Raw genomic sequence first — 25,942 nt, forward strand, 5'->3', positions numbered from 1 at the left:
CTTTGTAAAGACCATGTCACTTCCCTGGTGGTCCAGTAGTTAAGGCTCCCCTTACCAATGCAAGGGGGTTGGGTTCAATCGCTGGTGAGGGAGCTAAGATCCGCCCCCCCCCCCAAAAAAAAAAACAAAACTGAAGCAATATTGTAACAAATTCAATAAATATTTTTAAATGATCCATATTTTTAAAAAGACCCTATCACCAAATACAGCCACATTTTGAGGCACTGGAGGTTAGGACTTTGACATATGAATTTGAGGAGAACGCAGTCCAGCCTATAACAATAGCACAGCTCTTCACACTGGCCATACATGAAGTCCCACATCCCCTCAACTTGCTCCAATATGTGGTGCCACCCAGCTTTCTAAGTTTTGCCAAACGCATAGGCATAAAGCGATACCTTACAATTGTTTAAATAGGTATTTTTCTGTATTTCTAATGATTTTAAACATCTTCATATGCTTATTAGCTTTCTGGGTTTTCTCTTAGGCAAATTGCTCATTTTTTCTGTTCAAGTCCCTTATCTTTTCTTAATGATTTCAGGACTTGCTTGTATATTAATCCCTTGCTGGTTTCAGACATTGTAAATATCTTCTCTCATTCTTTAAACGGTGCGCATGAAATCATTATTCGTATGTCATCAGGTTCATTGATCATTTCACCTTGAGGGTCGTGCTTGTGATGCCGTTTTGTTTAAGAAGCACTCTTTCATCCCGGGTCAAATATAACACTCCCTCGTGTTCTTCAAGGATCATAATAGTTTTCGTCCTGCACATTCAACCGGGGGTGTCTTGGAGCTGCTTCAGCAGAGGCAGGAGCACTCAGGTGGGGCCCTTCCTGAGCCTCACTCCTCTGCTGTCTCTGCCCAAGGATGCTACACCGCCGTCAGGCAGCAGCCCTGCTACCTGGCCCCACAGAGGTTAGAGTCCCAGAAAAAGGAAGGCAGTTCCTCAGCCTAAACTAGCACACAGCCCTCCTGGCACAAAAAGGGCACCCTTTATGGGCCAAGATCCCTTTTTATTCTCTGCGGCACTTTTTATTCCAAGTGCACCTTGTTCTCAGCCCAGAGGAGTTCTGACTGACAGACAGTGTTCTGGGCTACACGGTTACACCGGCTACCTAGGACAGGCCTCAACTCCTGCATCTGAGCAGCAACAGGGTTGCCCCTGATGGTACCTAAAGGTTCTGTCCACTCCCAAATCCCAGAACTCAATAGTCCAGATTCTTATTTTGGAAGTCTTCGTCCTCCTCCGAAAACCTTCGCTCAGGACTGACGGTGATGAGAAACTTGGAGCATGCGTTCCCCAACGTGCTTAAAGCATGGTCAGGAAAGGTGGGTGCATTTGTTTTCTTTCTGGGAATTTTATCAGCTGCTGAAGGAATCATCATCACCCTGCAAAACAGCACCGGTCCCTGGGCTGGGAACCTGGTTAGGAACCTGGTGGTGTGCCCTCTGGTGGCCATTTCCTGACAGGGCTGGTCCTGGGAAATGAAAAAAGGAAAAAACGATATGACAGGAGCTCAGAGCCTAGAGCAGGGAAGGTAACTGGCTGGGGGCACACTGCCAGGTAGAAGCAGAGGCTGCATAGAAGGCAGCCCTCCCAGCCCCGAGGGCAGGGCCACAATTGCTATTTTGGTTTTCCCAAGGTTTTTCCTGGACCCATGATTGCATTCCAGACTCTACGGATTAGTGCTGAAGACTATTTGAGACCGTGCACCTGTCTAGACCTCACCGGGCAAGAGGACTTGAATTTCATTTCTATCAACACAACCCCCTCCCTTATGCCAGGCCCACATCACCCCCTCTAGGAAAACAGGCCCACAACTCAGAATTTTTCACACAAACACACAAGTTAATGAGCACCTTGGATTTATTCTCTTCCCACTTCTGGAGCCACCTCGTTTATTATATATATATACATACACATATATATGTGTGTGTATATATATATATATATATATATATACATACATACATAGTATATAAACAGTTATACAACATTCTTTACCTATATCAACACAAGTTTAGACTTTATGACTGTGTGAAAGTTTGTTAAAACGCACTCACCATTTACTCAAAATAGATCTTTGTTATTACATGAAAACAGTAAGAAGCTCGTATAACAAGGGTAGCAAGCATTCAAAATTAATATGTGAAATAAATGGTCTTCCCTGGCTAAACAAGCCTCAATCTTTAATGCCCTTAGTGGAAAACTCTATGAAACAAAATGGAATCCTGGGGGCCACGTCGTATGAATGACTCATAGGATAATACTTGTAGAAGAACCCAGAATCACTTAAGTGTAAGGGTTAAAGAAGGTCATCTGTACCCAGCACAGGATAAAGAAGCAGGACGGGTTTGATCATTTTACACTGCATAAAGGTGCTTGCAGGCAACAGCCTTGCCATCAGTGCATACAGGCAGATGTTCCTATAGCCTTCCATTCCCAGATTTTACTGACAAGTCTTTCTTCACAGGTTCTCTACCAATCACGTTTCCCCAGCAACACAAGTTTGACATTACTGCTCCCAGATGGCAGAACCAGAGCTCTCCTCACCTGGGTCAGAAACAGGCCATGAGATTCGGTCTAACCAGCAGGTCTGGCCTCCCTGGATCCTGGAGGACCAAACAACACTGGTACTAAAGGTGCTGTGCCTGGAAGGCAGGAGGCAGGTCCAGGGGGAGGAAGAGAGGCCACCGCCTTTATGGAGTGGAAGCAGGAGGCGTTTTTTTGTAAAGGTTGGAAGATATGGCTGTGCTGAGCTGCACTGCCTGAAGCATGCAGAACCTCTGCATGCTGAGTGAACCAAATGCAAAGCCTTTCTCCTGCTGCACATGAATAATGGATTCACCTAGCGTCCCCTCCATGATCGCTTTTTCCCTGTTGACAGCTCGCTGGGGAGCAGGCTGATACTACCACCATTTCCCAGAGGACCCCAGCCCATGAGCCACAACTCGCCCATTGTGGAGCGGGACCAAGTGGAATAACCATGCCAACCTCCAGGCCTGGGCTGACTGACAGGGTGCTCCATCCCGCATTACCTCTCCAGGGCACATCGACTCTCCTTTTTCCCACCTTTATTAATGCTCAGGGCGCAGAGGTAAGTCTTCCCCGTACTTGACTGGGATTCTGTGTAGAATCGCCTGGAATGTGAGCAACATCAGGGCAGGTGTCTGTGTGCTCACCTGGCCTCCATAAAGCCTCCCTCGTGGCCAGTCCTCACGTGCACGGTGCTGTTATCTGAGGGTCACCCATCCCGGTGTGACGAGGGGCTGATTCCATCAAAGAACAGTGAACAGCAGCCCTGGTTGAAGGTATGGCGTGCAACCCCCATATGCCAAGGGGACAGCTGCTGTCTTCCAACAACTGGCCAGGCCCCAGCTCCACTCTTGGCCTGTCCCCTGCTTCCTGCACCCCAAACAGCCAGCCTTGTTGTGCGCCTGGGGTGCACAGGGGAGAGAGCTGGGCCTGCGTCATCTGCTCCCTCTCTGAAGCTCCTGGACCCTCCCTATCGATTACAGTGAAAGGTGGCTTCCCCCTCCCTCCAGAGCCTCTACTTTCAGCCTCTGCCTCTAGGACTGGAATGTAGGCGGCAGAGGTGGAAAGAGGCAGGGGAGACCTGAATGGGGGCTCCTAGGGAAAGAACAGGGAACTCAGGTGGGGGTGGTAGGAAGGATGCTAAATGTTCTCATTTCCTTCCAATACCCTTTTTCTTACCCTTTGAAGAACTTTAAAACTGACTCACAGATAAAAGGAGTGCCAGCTGCAGAAGCAAAACTGGGAGCCCATGGTCATCCTCCCACTGCGGGCACTGAGGCCTCCAGTACCGAGAGGAAATCCCACCCAAATATACTCCGAGTGTCCCTGCCCAGGGCAGGAAACCCGAGCACGGCCCTGTCACAGTCAAGCCGGCCTGGGGAAAGAAAAGCAGAGCCTACGTGTTTCCCTCACTAGCACACCTGCGGGTGGGGAAGCCTTGGGCTCGGCCCCTGCTAGAGAGCACGGAGCCACACCCCCGCCCAGAAACAGCAGACGGGACATTGCACACAGGGATGCTCAAGATCTTGCCACATCTGACACCAGAAGGCACTTTTAAGGGTTTTCCAACATTAGTGGCCCCCTGAGATCAGTTAACGACTGAGCAGACAAAGGTGCTACAGCAGCTAAAACAAAGGCCCATGGCGGAGTGAGGGCAAGGATGAGGCACCAAGGATGACACAGGGCTAAAAAACTCTACGCCTGACCCAAGTCAACCTCGAGCCTGCAATTTCCCTTGGATAAAATCTCCAGAACGCCTTTCCTATCATCAGCCTCTTCCTCCAGTTAGACTGAGGCTGCTCTTAGCTGGATTTCAGTTACATAATGTTTATGTGGTCATTACTCTGTACTGTTTGCCGACTGCGTCTTTTCCCTTTGGTTTGTGAAAGTAAATCTTAAACCCCATGTAGGTGTTCACAGATTCAGACCACATTGGACCAGCTTGTAGATCACCTCTCCATTAGGCCAGGAGGGTCTCCTCTGCAAGGACTGTCCTTCACTACTTGCTGAATGTGGATCACAGACCCCCAGGGTGTCTGGGTACCAGGCTACATGGCAACACCAATAGCACACGAGCTCAAGATGAAACAATATATTGGTAAGCTGTTCTAATCAACTTTTAAAGCTTTGTGTGTGCTGCTAATATGAAAAGATTGTCTCTTCTCCTTAGCTTCCCATTCTATTTCACCATCTCTTCAAAGTTGTGTCCCAGAAAGCTTGAAAATTTATCTGCTAGGGATGCAGAAAATTAAAGTGTTAGTCTCTTAGTTGTGTCTGATTCTTTGCAACCTCATGGACTGTAGCCCTCTAGGCTCCTCTATCATGGGATTCTCCAGGCAAGAATACTGCAGTGAATTGCCATTCTCTTCTCCAGGGGATCTTCCCAAACCAGGAATCTAACCCACATCTCCTGCATTGCAGGCAGATTCTCTTACCATCTGAGCCACCAGGGAAGCCCCCGCAGAAAATTATGCAGATTGAGAAATCACTGGGGAGATGACTCTGAGGTTTAACATCTGAGGATGTTGCCAATGTAACTTTCACGTCCAAATACTTTGATTAAAAATAGGAAATTCTATTATAAGAAAATAAAGTTACCATGGCAACATTTTCCCACTACAGTTCCTAGTCACATGAACTTTTCTTTTAAGTGACACTAAGGTAGCTCAGTAACAATACACCACCAGTAATGAAATGACCAAGGTCAACTGAATTCCCTAAAATGACATCCTTGCTTTCCTTACCTGCTCGCTAACTCTTGTGATAGTTTTCAACTCTTAAAAACTACCAAAATAGGAATCTGCAATTTATCAATATCACACAATTCAACCCAGAGTATTCTATGCAATATGGTGGAGCTATTCATATTCCAGACTTCTACAAAGAACAATCCAAAGGCCAAACTTCCCAAATGGCCTCCTGAGTGGTACTGGACAACCCAGGCTGAAGTTTCTAGAGGCCTCAGGGATCATATTCAGATCTAAATTTTGGAAAACTATGATCAGTCAAAATGTTAACAATGAGAGAAAAAAAAGTAACTTTTCAGAGCACCTGCGTGTGTGCTGAGTTGCTTCAGTCATGTCCGACTCTTTGCGACCCCATGGACTATAGCCCGCCAGGCTCCTCTGTCCATGGGGATTCTCCAGGCAAGAATACTAGAGTGGGTTGCCATTTCCTTCTCCAGGGGATCTTCCCGACCCAGGGACTGAGCACAGGGTTAATTATAAAGCTTTATAAGCTATAAAGCTCTAAAAAAGTTAACATACACATGACCTTTGTTCATACAAAAATGAGGGAGTTGGTGATGGACAGGGAAGCCTGGTGTGCTGCAGTCCATGGGGTCACAAAGAGTCGGACACGACTGAGCAACTGAACTGAACTGAATCTAATTAAGATGATTAGGAAAGCTGTAGAGGAGTAATTAATTTGTGAGGTCTTCTGAGAACAAGTACTCAGGGTCAAGTATTAAATGACATGATTAAAATGCCTGGCACCTGGCTGCCACATACAAAGTTGATGACAGCAGCCTCTTCCACCTGTAACTTCAAAGTGCCACTGTGTGAATGTGTGACCCACCTACTCTAGTTTGTGGCCAACTGCAAGGAGTCTTGATAGTCTCACTTCTGCTTACAAGCTTATGATCCAGTAGCACTGGTTACTCAATTTTAAAAATATTCAGATATACCCTGCAAATAAATACAAAATATTTCTGTATCCCTACAGTCCCACTACCATGAAAGGTTATATATAAATTAAATAAATTCAGTTTTCTCAACCATTATCTCAGCTTCAGTTTGTTCTTACCCTAAGTGAAGTTCAATTTATATCCAAAATATATTTAAATATTCTAAAGGTATCATATCAGACCTAAGTTATCAAAAATGTAAACAAAACGTATCTATGTTATACCTATAAACCACTTTTTAAGTTAATTCACCCTGTGCTGACCCTCTTAAAAAAAAAAAAACTCACCAAAGTCACATTTAGACTGAAAAGCTGATACAGATGTTTAAGTGGTTCCTTGGAGACAACTGCCAATTACTTAAAACTACTGATACTGAATCTAGTGGTTTATTGCATCACTCAACGTAAAAGAACAAAACCATTCCATGCTGGTCTTCCAGTAGTGTGCTTTCTGACGGGGCGCCCAGATTCTGCTGTCCAAAGTGCTGAAGTGGAGATTCTGCAGTAACTCTCACACAAAACTGAGACCAGATGGCCAGCAACTTCATGCTTCCCGCTGCACCGGTGGAAGAAAATCTTGGTTCTCAGGGTCAGTCTGCTTTGGTTGAAAGGAACTTCGAGGATGGAAACTTGAGGTGAAGTCAAGAAGTAAAAGGGGAAACGCCGATGACCCTTAGAGGAAAATCAAAGGATCCGTCCATCCCGTGGCCTCATCCTCACACTCCGCAGTCAGACTGCTTGTCCTGAAGCTGCCTTGTCAGTATCTGATGTGAAGACAGGAAAGCCACTCCTATGTGGAAGAGGATTTGCCAGAGGTTCCTCAGCCCATGCAGGTACACGTTGCCCACGCAAATGAAGAGCAGCATCAGCACCACCTTCGTAGTCCTGGCTGGACTGTAGAACAGGTACAGGTAACACTGAAACGACACCAGAAGAGGGAGGCCCATCAGAGATAACAAGATGGCCAAACGACCCACCCTGCAGAGTCGTTTCATAAGCGTTGGCTTATTAAACTGAAATTTGTTACAGTGGAGCTTGGACTCACTGGATCAGTTATTGTCAATCAGTGGATGAAAGTGGGGATTTGGAAGAGATAACAAAAGTTAAATAGAAGGTCACAGGAGGAATGAGAACACAGCCCTCTTGAAAGAAGTTAAGAAATACAGACAGACATGTCCAGGCTGTGCTACAGAGAAAGAAGAGATGTGGGTCAGGGACAGACAGCCAGGTGGGGATACACTAACAAGAGCAACTGGCCTCCAAAGGAACTTTTCCTTTGGGGGAGTCATAACAGGTGACAAAGTTGGTGATAGAAGCTGTGCTTTTACTATTTTAGCTTTTCCTGAGTTACAACTATATAGGGTACCACTGTTCCTAGACAGCCTCCCTATTACATCTTCAGAAGCATCTCTGACTCAGGGGAAGGTCTCCCAGAATGATGCTTCCTGTAGGGCTATCACACAGAAAGAGGATATTCTTGTTCTGCAAAAGTTGGAAATCATTTTTTGTTTGAATGTTTAAAAAAAAAAAAGGCACATTCTGAAAACACAGGGCAATCTGACAAAAGCTCACAGTGAAGTGGGAGGGAGAGTTCCCCATCGAAAGAGCTAATCAAGTAAGACCACAGATGAGGGGATGAAGGTGGAACTGTAAGATCCCTGCAGCCCTGAAATGCAAGGTCCAGGAAATTATTCTCAGCAACACCCATGATCTTGGAGACTTGATTTTCCAAAGAATGAGTGTATTTTCAATCTTAGGTTGAAATTTTCTTTTTGCACAATCAGATAATTCTTAAAAATAGGCCATCTAGGATGTATGCAGAAGAGAGAGGAAGTGCCCTGAGAAAAGAACTTTTAATTAAAAGAAGAAGTGGCTTAAATATACAGAAAAGGTACTAAAATCCTAGACTTTGTAGAAGGTGGGGAAAGAGAGTCAGGTTTTTTGTTAGAATTAACTCTGCTTAAAGGGGATTCAAGTCTTGCCTGGTGACTCAGACGGTAAAGAATCTGCCTGCAGTGCAGGAGACCTGGGTTCAATCCCTGGGTCGAGAAGATCCCCTGTAGAAGGGAATGGCTACCCACTCCAGTATTCTTGCCTGGAGAATTCCATGGACAGAGGAGCCTGGTGGGCTACAGTCCATGGGGTGACAAAGAGTCAGACACAACTGAGCAACTAACACTTTCACTACTACCTTTTCATAGGGGATTCAAAAGTTCATTCCTACTCTAGTCCTTAGGTACACAGCTTATCTGAAAATAACTAGTAATCAAAGTGCTCAAGTTAATATTATAATTTTTGTTTCATTTCCTAAGGACAGATTTGACTCAGATGGTATTTCTATTAGAAACAATAAATTTTTTCCCAGTCCTGTGTCTGAAAAAAAAAAAAAACACATACATAGGCATCAGTTCTGCAGAAGGACATTTCTGTACTTGGATGCCCAGCAATGAGCACAAGGCCGGGCTCTGCCTCACACTGGTCAGGCCCAACCCAATCCCCACTGCAGTCTCATCCCTCACTTCTTGGGAGCCCAGTCCCGGTTTCTAGTTTCTTGTTCCTGCACTGTTGAAAGGCCCTGAGACCTAGGGCAAATGACTTTCCCTTTCTGGGCCCCAGAGTCTTTTCTCTGTAAAATGAGAGGACTGGACAGGATGGGTGGAAAGTTGTTCTGCTAAGGGCTGGGACTGTCCGTGATTTGAACCAATGTCTTGGTGGAACAAAAGCAGGATCGGGAAACTCACTGATGGTTCCAACAGAGCAAAATAAGGTAATGGGTTTAGCCCACTCACTAAAACATCAACATTTCACCCACCTGGAAGATGCAGGCTACAAAAGGAATAAGAAAAGCCAGAATATTTCCAATTTCTTCATGTGCAACCTATGACAAATATGAGGAACACAAGAAAAGGAATATTTAGAGGGAATGAAACACTATGACACGAAGTGCATTACTCTGCATTGGGTCTGGTATAACTGACAATACAAAGTCCCTGCCTGGGTGAGAAACAAGCCCCTGTTCAGGTACCAGACCAGGGGGTGACGTAAAATCCGTCTGTGGCCTGGATACACCAAGCACGTCCAGCTCCCATGCACGTGTGCTGAGCCCGCAACCTGCAATGTCCCCACGCCCAGCCTGGCCACCTCTCAAAATCCAATCTGTCAGTACTAACTGTCCCCAGTTCCTCCCACCCCAGGTACTGCCACCTCCTGAGTGATGTCACCATACTCTGCTATGTGCCCTGAGGCAGGGACTATGTCTTGAGCAACGAACACCTGTTCTAGTGCATATAGACATTTGGTAAGTATCTGCTTACGAGTCATCATAAACAATTAAGAGTGGGAACCATACCTCTTGTTGGCCAAAAGTGGGGTGTGGAAACAGCCAGCCACCACTCAGGACCCAGGCCTGCTGCCATTCCCCAAACACCTTGGTCTCTGTAAGCACCCTGAGATTGAACCTCAACTGCACTTCAGATTTTAGCTACCACATGCTTGGGTGTGAGCATCATGAGTCTGGCTTTTTTTTTAACTGAAGGATAGTTGATTTACAGTATTGTGTTAATTTCTGCTCTACAGCAAAGTGACTCAGTTATACACCACATACATTCTTCTTTATATTCATTTCCATTATGACTTATCTCAGGAGATTGGATACAGTTCCCTGTGCTATACGGTAGGATCTTGTTTATCCATTCTAAATGTAATAGTTTGCATCTACTTGGAGAAGGCAATGGCACCCCACTCCAGTACTCTTGCCTGGAAAATCCCATGGACAGAGGAGCCTGGTGGGCTGCAGTCCATGGGGTCGCTAGGAGTCGGACACAACTGAGAGACTTCACTTTCACTTTTCACTTTCATGCACTGGAGAAGGAAATGGCAACCCACTCCAGTGTTCTTGCCTGGTGGGACAGGGGAGCCTGGTGGGCTGCTGTCTATGGGGTCGCACAGAGTCGGACACTACTGAAGTGACTTAGCAGCAGCAGCATCTACTTATCCCAAACTCTGTTTTTAAAGTTAACATCTATCTGTTCATGTTCATAATGGTTCCATGCTTGTTTTTAAGTGCTTGAAATACTTCAAAATTTAAAAATAATAAGCAAAAAGCATTAGAAGAGAAAGCTGCTTTGAGATGAGCAGGCTGGCAAATCAACCTCATAGTGATACAGTTCTTTTGACAAACACACAGGGAGGCTGGTATCTATCTGAATGATATAAATCAGATTATGAGACAACTCTACCAAAGGAAAAAGGGCCTGAATCTTAAAGTCTGAGAGTCAAACTTTGCCTTGGATGAACAACCCAGCCCCTGCAGTGACTCCTGGTGTCTCCAGGGCTACAGGGTGGCCTGATGTCCTTGTAGCAAGTTGTCCATTTCTCACCAGTATTCCAGCAGCCCCTCTGACTTCTCAGGAAAACAAATACAAAAGAGCAAGTTTCTTATTTGCTCAACTCACTACGAAGAATAAAACAAGAAGTAAGAATTTTACTTCAATTTTTAAAACGTAGTAAATAATAACCTTATAAACAATATGCACCCATATCTGTTTCTTCCATCGTGTGTCTTTTGATTTAAACTGGATAGAAAAGGTCACCTGTAAAGAATGTTCTGCGAGGTGAATTCCACGAATGAGGTTCAGGGCAGCGCACATGATGTTGAGAATAAGGGAGAGGACGCCCAGGGCTGTCACTGGTTCCATTCGGAAATTAGGAGCTTCACAAGGAAAAAAAGGAAGCGTTAAGTGAAAATAATTTCTATATGAAAAAAAAAAGTAAAAACATTAACTAGACCTCTGCTAATGAAAAAGTTAAATTGAACACACAATTGCAAACACATTAATTTAAAAAGCAGGGGTAGTTAGAGTGGGAAAAGGCAAGGAATGAAGGACAGAAAGGATCTGGGAATCCAAGGTGAATGTCTTCGAGATAAGAGGCCCTTCTTTAAGCAAGCATAGATTTTCTTAAGTGCTTCATTTCCTTTCTATTTACACCAGCGGTTCTCAGCCAGAGATGATAAGGCTCTTCAATCAATGTCTAGGGACATTTTAGGTTGTCCTCCCTGGGAACGGATTGCTATAATGCACAGGACAGTCTCCATAACAGAGAATTTCCAGTACAAAATGTCAGTAGGGCTTAGGTTGAGAAATCCCAATTTAAAACAATTTATGGCTTTAGTTGTAAATTGGTTGTCAAACCCTATAACTTTTCTATTACACACCTCAACCACAGCATGTAAAATGTTCCATTCTTTTTCTGATAGGGACAATATTCAATGTCACGTGTGCTTCTGGAGCAAATCATAGCAAATGTGATTTTTTAAATTCCAAAGTTATTGGGAAGAGGAGGGAAACATGTATTATTTCAGCTACAAGCTATTTCCAGAACTCTAATGAAGACAAAATGATCATTCCCTCTTTATAGATAACTGCTGAAACTGATTCTGGTTCACACAATTAAGCGGGGTCCACCCATTCTCTTGCTGTGCTCCTTTTATTAATTTATTTTATATTTTCATTGTGCCACTTGGCATGTGGCATCCTAGTTCCCTGACTAGGGGTGAGCCCCCCGTCCCCAGCATTGGAACTGTGGAGTCTTAGCCACTGGACCTCCAGGGAAGTCCTTGCTGTCTCCTTTTAAATCATCCTTTTTTGTCCTCACATTTCCCGCATATGCGTACACACACATACATACACCACAGCCCAACTGATGCCTATTGTTAGTGTGTTAGTTTACACTATCAAAGTTCCTCTCAGAACAGAGCTACCTGTTAAGACTCTAGACTTGGGACAATACGGGGTAGTCTTAGAAAGATAGGCAAGTTGTCACCTTCTGCATTTGTTCCTCTTGTCTACATGGTTAAAAAACAAAACAGACATCACAAAGTGACCCGTCGTCAGGTACAGCAAAGGAGAAGCTTGGGGTCTGATGCCCTAGTCTTCCTTCCATGAATGTTAAGTTCAATCCCAATGTAAATTACATCAACTTACTGAATGGCATAAGAGTCAATCCAGGAATTCACTGGTTGAAACGTTCAAATCGAAAACCAAAGTTAAGCCAAAAAAATGTGAACATTTTAAATATACCACTTTCAAAATTCAGTTTACTGTTAACAAAGTAATTAGACTGTTAGAGTATAGATGGTTCTGTCTTCCGGGGAAGGATTATACTATTACAGAGTTCTTAGAATGCAAATATCCACTTCAACTAAAAGTTGGTTTAATTGGATATAACTGTAAACAAAGAACACAAAAAAGCATGCTTTGCTATGTGCTAGGTATTGAACGCTTCATGTTGTTAGTGGCAGACTAAGTCACGGATGCCAGGGCACTGTGAATATGTTCATCAACACTTCATTCCTCAGACAGGGACTCAGAAATCCAAAGGGATAGAGAGATGTCTCTGGGTCCCACAGAGAACCCAAGAGCGAGAGGTCTGGAAGCCCTGACCCCTGACCCCTGCCCACTCTCATCCCCACAGCCCTCCACTCCTTCCATCAAGGAGTGGGTTTCTTGCTGGAGATTTGCAATGTTTCACCATTGCAGTGATGAGATAAGGACTCACTGTTAGAGGGAAAAAGGAGAGAGAGAGAATGTACAAATCTGTACTATTCAACAAGTGACTTCCAGCCAAAGAGAATGAAAATCTCCTTCAGTTCAGTTCAGTTGCACAGTCTGACTCTTTGTGACCCCATGGACTACATACAGCACACCAGGCTTCCTTGTCCATCACTAACTCCTGGAGCTTGCTCATGTCCACCGACTCATGTCCACTGAGTCAGTGATGCCATCCAACCATCTCATCCTCTGTCATCCCCTTCTCCTCCTGCCTTCAATCTTTCCCAGCATCAGGGTCTTTTCCAGTGAGTCAGCTCTTCGCATCAGGTGGCCAAAGTATTGGAGTTTCAGCTTCAGCATCAGTCCTTTCGATGAATATTCAGGACTGATTTCCTTAGGATGGACTGGTTGCATCTCCTTGCTGTCCAGTGGACTCTCAAGAGTCTTCTCTAACACTACAGTTCAAAAGCATCAATTCTTCGGCACTCAGCTTTCTTTATGGTCCTCTCACATCATAGGTATGATTTCTCACATCCATACATGACCACTGGAAAAACCATAGCTTTGTATGGATGTGAGAGATCATACTTTGTCAGTAAAGTAATGTCTCTGCTTTTTAATATGCTGGTCTAGGTTTGTCATAGCTTGTTTTTTTGTTTTGTTTTTTTTTTTAAATAAAAGCCACCTGGAAACAAGATCAGCCCATGTTTCTTCCCCCACACATTTTATATACCACTCCCCACCTAAACACCTTCCTAGTCAAACAATCAGTGTCCATTTGCAATATACACTCTTACCTCATTTTCATCAATACCAGAGAGCAGCAGGCCACCTACCTGGCTCCAGGTGCATCAGCGTGTGTCCGTTCATCACCCCGTTGGCCACATCTGTGTCTTCCAGGGTGAGAACCACTGGTGGCTGGAACTTGAGTTCCTCCTGAATTTTTCCTAAGCTGCTGTCCATCTGGGTGGAACTTACATAGTTAAAATGCCACTTCACTTTCTGAATGACATTGTCTGTGAAAAGAGAGCAGTCCAAACTGAATGTCATCACAGTGGATGTTATAAGACAATAGGTACACAATGAAATTTGCATTTCTAAGCAAGTTAGTAAGTCAGCCAAGACTCTGAAGAGTGTCAGCTACACATGAGGGTCAAGTGATTTGTAGATAGCAGGACTGGTCTCATCAATCTCTCAAAGGAGAATAATTAAAATGTGACAGTCTGTCCATCAGGACCTCAGGGGCAAGCGAATCAGGGGGACAGGCTTGAGTCTTAGCTCAGGCACAACTCATAGTACAAACCTGGGCCATTCACAAAGGATTTCTAAGATTGCAAAATGGGGACAGTCATTCTTGACCTGATTATCTCAAGAAAGGCGTGTGAAAAAAAACTACAAATGAATGTGGATATGTTGTGCAAACCAGGATTATATGAAAGGTATTGGTTTTAATTATTTTATTTACATTTAGTATTAATCCATTACCAACTTTTAATAAGTACTTGAGGTGAAGTTTCAAATATATTGACAAAACAAAATCATGTATAATTCTAATATCCGTGTGGTGTGTGTGTGTGTGCATGCGCTCAGTTGTATCTGTTTGTGACCCCATGGACTATACAGCCCACCTGGCTCCTTGCCAGAGGCAAGTATTCCAGGCAAGAATACTGGAGTGTATTGCCTCCAGGGGATCTTCTCAACTCAGGGATTGAACCTAGGTCTCTCGCATCTCCTGCATTGGCAGGTGGATCCTTTACCACTGTGCCACCCAGGAAGCTCCTAATATCCATGTACTTTTACTTTCATCCTACTCTCACTCAATAATGAGCAAACGTGATGCCAGGAAGGGGATCCTGTGAGACAAAGCCCACCACTTTGGAAGGACGATGCATGCAGAGATGAGGGGGGAGAACAGAACACGGGTCTACCAGCTGCCAGTCAAATGATAGTCAAGGGATGCTGCAGCTGTGGTCTACCTGGGGACACAGAAGAAGTGGGGCTGAGAGTGGCCATCCTCACGGGGAGACTCAAGAGGAACTTGTGGTCTGTGTCACAGTCCTACCAGGTGGAGGCTGGAGTACCAGGGAGTTTCCCAGCATCCCTGGGTGACACCAGAAGACAGTGCTGGCCCTATTACTGATGGGCTGGCCACAGACCACACGACGGGGTGTGAGCAGGAGCTGCCAGAAAGCCTAAGTGGCCACACTTCCAGGTGCCAGCCCTGCACCTGACCCTGAGGACCAAATGCTGTCAGCCCCTCGTTCAAGAGCATCACGGGACCATGGCAGGTTACACTAAGACTGGAGAACTCCCCAACTCCCACCTCCACTCCTCTTCTCCCCCTCAAAAATGACCTGAATCACACCTGACAGAAACAGGGCATATGCTATCACAACTGCTGTGTTCCAGACCCTTGGGCCTCCACAGGGCCTCTCTGGCAGAGCCTAGAAAAGCAGTCTTCTCTTCCAGAGCTGTGCTTCTCGAACCTCTGCATGAAGGACCAGTGTTTCCTTATTTCCAAATGGTTGCATACAGATACTTGGATAAAATACAATCGAAAATATCACAGGAATGTCCAAGTACCGTAAGAATTTCTAACCTTTTATTGTCACTCCCTGTATGTGCCTCACACTGGAAGCACAGGTCCACGAACCACCCTTAAGCAGCGCTACCCTAGAGTAGGGGTCGGCACAGTGCTCTCAGAGTGCCGGACAGACAACATTTTAAGCTTATAGGCCCCAGATGGTCCATCACAATGGCTCACCTCTGCCAGGGAAGGGCAAAAGCAGCCACAGACAACCTGTTAGTAATAGAGCAAGCGTGGCTGTGTTCCACTTTATTTATAAAAACAGACTCTCGGCCTGCAGTTTGCTGACCCCCTACTCCAGAATAAGATACAGGGTTCACCCTCTTCCACCCCGCTCCAGGCTCCGGAGAGGTAAAAAGCCAGTGTTGAGCCTCCAAGTTTGCAGGCCCCTTTCATTGCCGTGAAATTTCATGGCATGAGGCGTTTCTTCAGGGACACGGTCCTGAACCTCCAGTGGTTTTCCCAGATGGTCAGAGCCAGACTCAAACTGGAAATTCTACACATACAATGCTGCAAGAAAGAACAACAACTAAGAAAGTGTGTTACAAACCAAATTCGAGAAAGGCATATGGCCTGGAGGCGAGGCCGACGCAGGTGGTGTCATAGGAAGCTGTGAATTCCCACCACAGGGTCTCCAGGAAGCAGAAGGCCATGGCTGCCGGACACTGGAGGGAGCAGATAGCCATGCAGGCCACGTCCCTCGAAGAAGAGAAGCTGGAATGAGAGGGACTACGTCACCAGGGAACAGACCCGCCTGTTCACATCCTGCACCCGGCCATCACCTTGCCTCCACTCTGGATTTGCTGGGCCTTGAACAGTCCTGGAGCTGTCCGTTGCATACACATTGTCTCTTCAGGTGGGCCTGTCCGGGACTGCGCCTTTCTTACACTTTCTCAAAAATGTATAGCAGCATTTGCCGCTGACAAGCTGCGATTGCTCTAACTTGCCTGCATCTGTGCTAAGCCGCTCAGTCGTGTCCGACTCTTTATGACCTCTTGGACTCTAGACTGTCAGGCTCCTCTGTCCGTGGGATTCTCTAAGCAAGAATGCTGGAATGGGGTGCCATGCCCTCCTGCAGGGGATCACTTTAATTTATTGATCATTAAACGAACTACGGGACTGCTCACCTGTAAGAAAAAATGTCTCAAGTTTCCTCTGTGAAAAGAATGGTGAACATTTAAGTTGAAAGACAAACGAATAAACACTGTATATTCTACTTTTCAAATAATGACTGAATTGCCCAGAATTTCATCTGAAGTCATAGGTTTTTGCTTTTTTTTTTTTTTAACTGAGAAAAGGTTTCCTCTTTGAGGTACAGCACAAATGTGCATAGAATGTGAGATTATTCCAGCCTAAAGAGGATGGGACCCCCAAGGAAGGGGGTTTCAGGCTCCCAGAGAAGGGAGCTGCAGATGTGGGCAGATGCAGCTTAGTGCTGGCTCCTGAGCACCCCGAGCCCGGCCAATGGTGACAGCTTCACATGCCTGCCATCTGGGTCCCTCTTCAGGCCACGACTCTTCTTGCCTGACAGCACCACCCAGCTTGGAGGCAGGCCTGGACTTTCCCTTTCATTTTCCTGATTCTGAGACTGGATTACTGTAATGGATCCCAACTTATCAGGTGAATCAAAAATTTACTATTCAAGGGGAGCAAAAAGGACTTGGGAAGTGTGAAAACCTAAATTCTGGAAAAGACAGATGTAAAATCTGTAACAGGCCATTTTGAGATTTCAAAACCTGCCTTGCCCCCGATCCCTCCATAGAACACCTTTCGTCTCTAAGCCCTAAAATAAGAAACGACACACAAGGAGAACCTGGCTCCTAGTTGCCTGCACTCAAATCCTGGCTCTACCACCTTAGGTTAAAAAGTTGTTTAACCTCAGTTTCCTTCCCTGTAAAATAGATCCAATACCATTATCTACCTCATAAGCCACCTACAACACTTAGAATAGGGCCTAGACCACAGAAAACAATATTAGTTCTTATGACCATGGTTACTGTGACCACTTGATTCCTGCTTCCACTGGAGCACTGGCCCTCACTGTATTATGTTCAGCGTCCTCTCATTTGACTTGGAGTTCCTTGAGAAGACGGACCTACTGATGCTCATTTTTCCCTCCCCTGTTCCTGTCACATAAAATTTTTTTTTTACTTTAAAATTTGCTTTAAAGGTGAAAAAAATTTAAAAAGCAAAAACTGAGGGCTAGAACTCCAAGTCTAGCTTTATTTTCTTGGCGTCCTCACTCTCATCCTTTTCCTGTCCTGACATTTTAATCCAGTATTTCCTCCTGACTTGCCTTTTCTCCACGCCCACACCCTAAGGCAGAAAAAACTACCAAACTAAAACCATGAAGACTGGGCGACCTGGTGCTCCCAGTGCTCATGGCCTCTCCACTCACAGTGAGGTGAGGCTGAGGCAGCAAACTTCGAGTGCCTTTCATTCTACCGTAGATAGATACACACGACCTTGAACAGCTGTCTGACCTGAGACGTTCTTTTCATATGGTGTGATTAGCATAATGCCTTCTCTGCACATGGTTCAGAGTGACCCAAATTGGGCTGATATTCTGGAACAGGGAACAGGCTTGCTTACTGGATGCTGAAGTCACATCCTTCTGCGGAACCTCGACCTGGATACTGGGCCAGTCGCGAGGCTAAAGTCTTGAGGCGTCTCCTGCATTCCAGGAAGTCTTGGCTGTGGTAGAAATCAGTGGAGGCCGAGAGGGGCAGTCCATCCCTCACCCTTACCACGCAGGCAAAAAGGATCAAGGACATGGTCCGCGAGAGAAGTCATGAGGACACCTGAGGAAGGAAGGTCACCTTGTTACAGAGGGCCTGGCGATGAGCTGCCAGCAGCCCGCCCTGGAAATGTTCACTCTGGGTTGTCTCACCCTCACCTCTACCACAAATGCATGTGTGGCTTTTATTATCATCTCCCTGCCCTCTGTTGCTAGATCACTTCCAACTATGCTCTCTCCATTAGCCTCCCTGTCTCATCTTCACTTGAAATCCTCCTTTTCCTTCTCTCTAATGAATGTCTGCTGAAGCTGAAACTCCAATACTTTGGCCACCTCATGCGAAGAGTTGACTCATTGGAAAAGACCCTCATGCTTGGAGGGACTGGGGGCAGGAGGAGAAGGGGATGACAGAGGATGAGATGGCTGGATGGTATCACTGACTCAATGGGCATGAGTTTGAGTAAACTCCGGGAGTTGGTGATGGACAGGGAGGCCTGGCGTGCTGCGATTCATGGGGTTGCAAAGAGTCAGATACGACTGAGCTATTGAACTGAACTGAACTGAACTGAATGAATGTCTCCATTTCCAGAGTTTAAACTGACTGGGATAAGGGAATGGAGATGTGAGGAAGTAGGCCAAAAGGGAGCCACGGCAGTGACCAGTGAGGAACAGGACACAGGTCGCGAGATGGCCCCGAGGGGACAGGATGAGCCTGACACTGATGCAGAGGGCTGGGGTCTAGGGAGCTGCGCGTTTCAGGCCCTCCAGGGAGGTGAGTGCTGAGTGGGTCACTTGCCATATCCTCACCTCACGTGGAGGGATTCTAAGCATTTAACCTCAAGCTGGTGGCAAGGAAGGCAGAAGGCAAAAAGAAAACAGAGAGGATAGCGTGTCCTCCTGAATTTCTGCACCTTTGACACTGGGCCAATCTTCAGAATGATGACTGAGTTCCTCCAGACAGCTAAAGTCAGTCATTTAGCAAATGATATTATGGTAAGATACTAAATATTTAGCCATGATGATGTGAGCACCATTAAGAAACACTCGGAGACAGATTTGGAGGCCTCACGGTGCCTGTGGCAAACTGGGACAAGGTGCTTCTCAGGGTGGAAACAGCCCTGGACCAGTGTGGCAGGCAGAGCCTGGGGGGGTTTCAGCCCCCATCTGCAGCCTGTGTGTGTGCTCGCACGGGGCGTCACCGGCACACCTGCATGAGGCAGCCCCGCAACCAGGGATGAGGGAGGTGGCTCTGACAGCTTTACTGCATCTTTCCATGTGTCCACACATCCTGTTTCACAGACCCTGTTGTCAGGTCCTCTACCTGGACAGGATATTAGCAGGTGTGTGCACTGGTGGGCTTTTCTTCCAAAGAACACTAGGGATGTAACCTGGCACCTCAATTCTCACGAGCAGTAGGAAACGGGAGCCCCAGGATACACGCTACTCTTTTCACCTCTGTGCCTCCGTGCATTCTTCACTTGAGTTCACATTCCTCAGATCTCCCCACATCCAAATCCCCACCAAGGACTGTCTCCAATACACCCTCCTAGAAGTACTTTTACCTCTCTAAATTCCCAGAAACTACCTCTTTGTTTTCTATGTCTACTACCTAAGGGTAAGTTCTTAGAATAAAGACCATATCTGTAATGGATGAATGGATAATTAATCCCAGTTTAAACATGAAGAAACTGCAGTAGTATAAAAATAAGAGAAGGCTAAAGGCTTCCCCAGTGGCTCAGATGGTAAAGAATATGCCTGCAATGCAGGAGCTGCTGCTGCTGCTAAGTCGAGTCAGTCGTGTCCGACTCTGTGCAGCCCACCAGGCTTCCCCGTCCCTGGGATTCTGCAGGCAAGAACACTGGAGTGGGTTGCCCTTTCCTTCTCCAATGCAGGAAAGTGAAAATGGAAAGTGAAGTCGCTCAGTCGTGTCCAACTCATAGTGACCCCATGGACTGCAGCCTATCAGGCTCCTCCGTCCACGGGATTTTCCAGGCAAGAGTACTGGAGTGGGGTGCCATTGCCGCAATGCAGAAGACAGGGGTTCAATCCCCAGGTCGGGAAAACCCCTTGGAGAAGTGAATAGCAACCCACTCCAAGAGTATTCTTGGCTGGGAAATCCCATGGACAGAGGAGTCTGGTGGATTATAGTCCATGGGGACACAAAAGAGTCAGACATGACTTACCAACTAAACAACAACTACAAAATAAAAATTAGTCTACCAGGCAACAGACCATACATAGCCCATTTCTCTGATCTCCCCAGACTTTCCATTGAGGGGTAAAAATGTAAAAAGTCTAAGGAACTAGGAAAGGAAGAAATAAGCAAGAAATAAAATGACTCCTATCTGCAGATGATATAATTGTCTACATGGAAGATCCCCAAGAACCTACAAAAAAAAAACCAAAAAACAAAAAACCTCCTCAAATGAAAGAGGAGTTCAACAAAGTTTAAGAATATAAGATCAACATACAAAAATCAATTCTTTTTCTATATACCAGCAATGGATGCATAGAAACAAAAATTTAAAATACCATTTATCATCATCCCCAAAATGATCTCAATAAAACTATACTTTTTTTAATACAATGTTAGTTGCTCAGATGTGTCCGACTGTTTGTGATCCCATGGACTGTAGCCCAGCAGGCTCCACTATCCATGGGATTTCTCAGGCAAGAATACTGGAGTGGGTTGCCATTCTCTTCTGCAGGGAATCTTCCTGACCCAGGGATTGAACCCAGGTCTCCTGCACTGCAGGCAGTTTCTTTACCATCTGACCCACCAGGGAACCCCATTTTTAATGCAATACTAACAAAACATGTTGGGATTTGTACGCTGAAAACTACAAAACACTGCTGAAAGAAATCCAAGAAGTCCTAAGTAAGTGAGGAGATATAGCATGTTATGAACTGGAAGACAACGTAGTAAAGATCTCCCCCCAAAGTGATATACAGGTTCAATATAATTCCTGTAAAAATATCAGCAAGAAAGTTTATACATATAAATAAGAATATTCTAAAATTTATATGGAAAGGCAAAGAAGCTAAAATAGCTAAAACAATTTTGAAAAAGAATAAAAGGGACCATACCTCACTATCCTATTTGAAGACTTGTTGTATAGCCACAGTAACCAAGACTGTGTGTTATTAGCAGAGGGACAGACACACAGATTAGCAGAGGCATAGACACAAAGATCAGTGAAACAGAATACAGAACCCAGAAATTAGACCTAAGCAAGAACAGTCAAATGATTTTTGACAAAGGTACAAAAGCAATTAAATGGAAGAAGGACAGACTTTTCAACAAATGGTGTTGGAACAATGGTATCTATAGGGAAAGAAAGAGAGAGGGAGGGAGGTATAAGCGGAAGGAAGGAAAAGAAAAAAAAGAGAATCTTGACCTAGTCTCACACCTTACATAAAAAGGAAATCAAAAGAGATCATAAATTTAAGTGTAAAAAGTAAAAATGTAAAAGCAGAAGAAAACAAAGAGAAAATGTTCAGGACTTGAGGAAGGGTTAGACCAACAGACCACAATCCATAAAAGAAACTCCAATAAATTGGATTTCATCAAAGTTTAAAACTTTTGCACTGCCAAAATCCATGTGGAGAGGATGAAAAGAAAAGCGAGAGAGTGGGGAAAATATTTTTAAACTACATACTTCCTAAAGGACTCTAGATATTTAGAATTTTTAAAGCACTATCAAAACTCAACAGTGATAAAACAAAAGATCCAGTTAGAAAATGGACAAAGCACATGAACAGACATTTCACCAAAAAGGATATAGAGATGACAAAAAAGAATGTGAAAAGATATCTAGCATCTCTTAATAGCTATTAAGGGAAATGCAACTTAAGATCACAATGAGATAATATTACATACTGATTAGAACAGGTAAAATTTTAAGTGACAATATCAAATGCTGGCAAACATGCACAGGAATGGGATCTCTCACACACTGCTGGGAGGACTTTAACATGGTACAGTCACTCTGGAAAATAAGTTTGGCATGGAATATAAGCTTGGCAGTTTGTTTTTTTTTAACTAAACATGCGATTATCATACAATCTATCAGTCATACTCTGTACTATCTCTGCAAATTTCTGTCAGTATAACTGCTGTTGTTCAGTTGCTCAATCGTGTTAGACTCCTTATGACCCCATGGACTGCAGTCAGGCTTCCCTGTCCTTCACTGTCTCCCGGAGTTTGCCCAAGTTCATGTCCTTTGAATCAGTCAGTATAATTACTTTAACATAAAAATGGAAAAAAGTATTAACTTAAAGTTTTTATATCACTTACTTAAATTCAGCTCATACTTGTTTTTTATGTTTAAATGTCATTTTAAAATATCTCTACTAGTAGAAAAATATTCTTTTATGCTAATTAACTGTAATTCTGATGATTTATGCATGAATACTGAAGGGCATGTTTTATAGCGAGCAGCTCTGCAACTAAATAGCATTTCCAAACTGGAAGGTACTATAATTTCTGAATTCATTAAAATAAAAGCTGCTTGCAGATAACCAGTATTCAGTTTATAAAAGGAAAGCAGTGGCATGAATCTGGAAAATCATGCCTCAGTTACAGAAAAAGTTATACAAGGACAAAGGCAGCTGAAGAGTGCTCACACAGACAAACAAATCTGTCTTATTAGCTCCTTCTACAGGCCAGGGGACCCTATAACCTAGCACCATGCCTGGCACATATCAGGAAGCTCTCAATATAACTTTTAAACTAATAAAGCTTATTTAAAAACTAAGTTTTAAAACTAATTAAAAAGATTTCCTACAATAAATCTCCACTTGGAATGGAGAAAGAGGTTTACATAAATGAAAAATTTTAAAAGACACTGAAGTAGTAATCAAATATAGCACCCTAGTTACTATTAGATTTTATAAAAATTATATTTTAATCTGCCTCTGCCATTTCCTAAATCCTTTTCTCAGCATCTATTTATAAACTGATCATGTCATCAATTGTCCCTAATCTACTGGCAAAAGGCTGTGCTTATCTGGAGGGCAGCCTGGTTCCCACAGGTTTCCTTTCATCTCTGTATCCTTAACTCTCTCCCAAACCTCAAGCACATACACTTCTCCTCCTCTTTCCAAAGAGGGAAAGGGGGAAAGACAAACAGCACTAAACAACCAGGCCTTACCAAACAGAAATTTAAATAAGCAAAACAAGTTTGACTTGGCACACATATATCCAAACACAAGGGTTCACCATAATGCATTGCTTACATCTCAAAACCACAATACATAGGACAAAATAGAGAAAATTACGTTTCCCTTACTGAATTCACCTTCAGCCACATGACTTGAGAACTGGGCGCACCTCATTTGTAGTTCAAGAAAGTGCTTTGGTTCTGCATTGCTTGGGGATGAGGTAGGGAGGAGGGTACAGGTCAAGTTTGCCATTCCTTAGGAGCTAAGAAGAGTAGGGGATGGAATTTGATACCAACTAATATTATATGCCAGGTTTCCCAGGTGGCTCAGTGGTAAAGAATCCACCTGCCAACACAGGAAACACAGGAGACATCTGCTGTTCGATCCCTGGGTCGGGAAGATCCCCTGGAGAAGAAAATAGCAACCTATTCCAGTATTCTTACCTGAGAAATCTAATGGACAGGGAGCCTGGCGGGCTATAGTCCATGGGGTCGCAAAGAGTTGGACATGGCTGAGCACGCGCGCGCGTGCGCGCGCACACACACACACACACACACACACACACACACACACACACACACACACTATTATATACCAGGCACTATGCTATGACTTTTTACACTGATGATGTTTAATGCTGATAACTATCTATGAGGCAGGCATAATCTACACTGGACAGATGGGGAAATGGTAGTTGTAAAGCTCAAGTGGTAGAGCTAGTATTCCATCCCAAACTTCCTTACTCAGAAATACTGGAAAGCCTGTGATCTTTCCAGTACACTCTGTGTCTCTAAATCCAATCTTTGGGATTACAGCAACTCTATCTTGCTAAAACATTTCTTTCCCCTGGAGCATTCATACTTATAACGAATCAGAGATCTGCTAATAGAAGGAGCCAAGACCTAGGGTTACACTAGTTACAACTGCTCCTCACTCATTGTATTCCTTTGGATAAGTCACTTTTTCTCTCTGATCAGCAGTCATCTTTGGATGCTTTTGATCTCTGAGGCTCTTTATAAGGATAAAAAGCTTTGGGACCCCAAGATGTTCTTTGTGTTGTAAACACAAACTCTTAGAGCTATAACAACATTGCCTAAAATGTGTTTTCCAGGGCAAACCATTATGTCAATTTAATTCTATTTAGCAATAAGGAAGTATTCAATTATTTACATTTTCATTTTACTAAAATTATCTCTATCAGAATCAATTCCTTTCTTTGTAAATTTAATGAAAATTGACCCTATCCACCGTCTGAATTTTATTTCTTTTCTGACCGTGTCACAAATTTCACCAATTACTTTTCACCACTGGGAATATTCTTTGGTGGCTTTGATGTCCACAAACCTAATTAAGCACCGGAGTGCTTAATCCTTCTGACACTGGAATCTAGACGTAATCCTATATCCGGCACATATGCTCATCACCTCCGACAACTGATGTTCACAAAAGCTGGTCTACTAAACCCAGTATCTGGTAAACCAAGTCTTACAAGATCTGCACGCTAAGGGAAGTTTGTTTGTTATTAAAATACTCTGACGTGAGGTTCGTGGATAATTAAGTAAACAATCATCCCATCATTCGGACACACCCCGTCTCCTCCCACTGTGGGCAGCGCTCCACCGGCATCTGGCAACTGAGGGTTCCCACAGGCTCGCACCTTGGGTCGTCCCAGAGTCAGGAGAGCAGCTGGCGGCAGAAAGGGGAGCTGAGACTTCGGGAAGCCCCAAGAAGCCCTGGAGAGCTAAACCGGGCCAGAGGGCCGGACGGGCCGGGGTAGGGGGGCTCCGCTTCCAGGCCCGCCCTGCGCCACACCCGACCCCGCCTGCTCTCGGCTAACGGACCGCAGCGCCCGCCTCAGCCCGCCAGCCCTCACCTCGCCCCGACAGCGGCCTCCGGGAGTCGGCGACCTCCCGCCGAGCCACCCTCCGCCTCCTCTGCAATCAGCCCACCGGGCAGACCTGGCCCGGGTCACAGGCAGCCCAGGCACAGGCAGACGACCCTGCGCATGCGTGAGTCTTGAACCACAACATCCCTCTGCCCCCGCTTATTCGCTGGTGCCGAGCAACACCCACACCCAAACCGACCAATCCTGGCGCGCCTCCACTGCCGGGTCCCGGAGGAGTCTTGAATGAAGTACTACTTAAAGGGCTTCGACCCAAATCTAGATTGGGCATCGCTAGGGCGCGCCTTCCAGCTTTCCTCGCGTCTCCCGGTTCTCACCCGCGTGAGTCTGAGGTCCAAGTATGTAATTCCCACGTCCGGAGGTGCGAAGAGGCTTCGCAGTTTAAGCTTAGTTTCTGCCGGGTTCTGATGTGTGGAAGTAGGGAGGTTCCGCGTGACGGCGCGACACGCCCGGGGCGTGGGTTCAGCTATTTGCTGGGCGAGAGGCCCGAGATAGGCAAACCAAAGATCACAGCCTGCTGCCAGCCTGGATGAGGTGCCAAAGTCCGGCCCCAAGGGACACACTCCAATCTGGGGGGCGGACGTACGCATAGACTGGTGATCAGCTGAAAGGAGATGAGGAACGACTGTTCATCCATTTATTCATTTAACAAATTGTAAGCACCTGCTGCGAACCAGACACTATGCCAGTCACTGCGGACAAAAGGAGTAACTCCTGACACTAAAACCTATATTAAGAGAGGAGAGAAGAGTGACAGAACCCATAGTGCAATATACAAC

The 25,942-nt window shown here is 45.1% G+C and overlaps 1 protein-coding gene across 3 annotated transcripts; it reads right to left on the reverse strand.

Moving 5' to 3' along the window:
- Positions 1-1,851: 1,851 nt before the first annotated feature.
- On the reverse strand, positions 1,852-25,585 carry SEC22C (SEC22 homolog C, vesicle trafficking protein). Of its 3 annotated transcripts, none has more exons than XM_043886150.1 (7): positions 25,134-25,366; positions 17,953-18,161; positions 15,911-16,074; positions 13,610-13,789; positions 10,815-10,933; positions 9,035-9,100; positions 1,852-7,139 (listed from the first exon to the last, which is right to left on the reverse strand). In XM_043886150.1, the coding sequence occupies exons 2-7, from the start codon at positions 18,132-18,134 to the stop codon at positions 6,939-6,941; spliced, it is 912 nt and encodes a 303-aa protein (XP_043742085.1). In that variant the 5' UTR covers positions 18,135-18,161; positions 25,134-25,366; the 3' UTR covers positions 1,852-6,938. The 3 variants fall into 3 exon arrangements, with proteins under 3 accessions (XP_043742085.1, XP_043742086.1, XP_043742084.1); XM_043886151.1 differs by lacking the exon at positions 25,134-25,366 and adding an exon at positions 25,481-25,585 and having other exon boundaries at positions 6,596-7,139; XM_043886149.1 differs by having other exon boundaries at positions 6,596-7,139; positions 24,918-25,367.
- Positions 25,586-25,942: the final 357 nt, after the last annotated feature.

This window comes from Cervus elaphus, chromosome 24, assembly GCF_910594005.1.
Source record: "Cervus elaphus chromosome 24, mCerEla1.1, whole genome shotgun sequence".
Classification (NCBI taxonomy): Eukaryota; Metazoa; Chordata; class Mammalia; order Artiodactyla; family Cervidae; genus Cervus; species Cervus elaphus.

What these genes read in the sequence shown, in the direction of transcription:
- SEC22C (XM_043886150.1), bottom strand. Translation starts at nt 18,134, where the DNA reads ATGTCCTTGATCCTTTTTGCCTGCGTGGTAAGGGTGAGGGATGGACTG. An exon ending in ATATGCCTTTCTCGAATTTG is followed by an intron (nt 13,790 to 15,910) that starts GTTTGTAACACA and finishes CTCTTTTCACAG; the next exon opens with ACAATGTCATTCAGAAAGTG. An exon ending in TCGCAGAACATTCTTTACAG is followed by an intron (nt 9,101 to 10,814) that starts GTGACCTTTTCT and finishes TATTTGTCATAG; the next exon opens with GTTGCACATGAAGAAATTGG.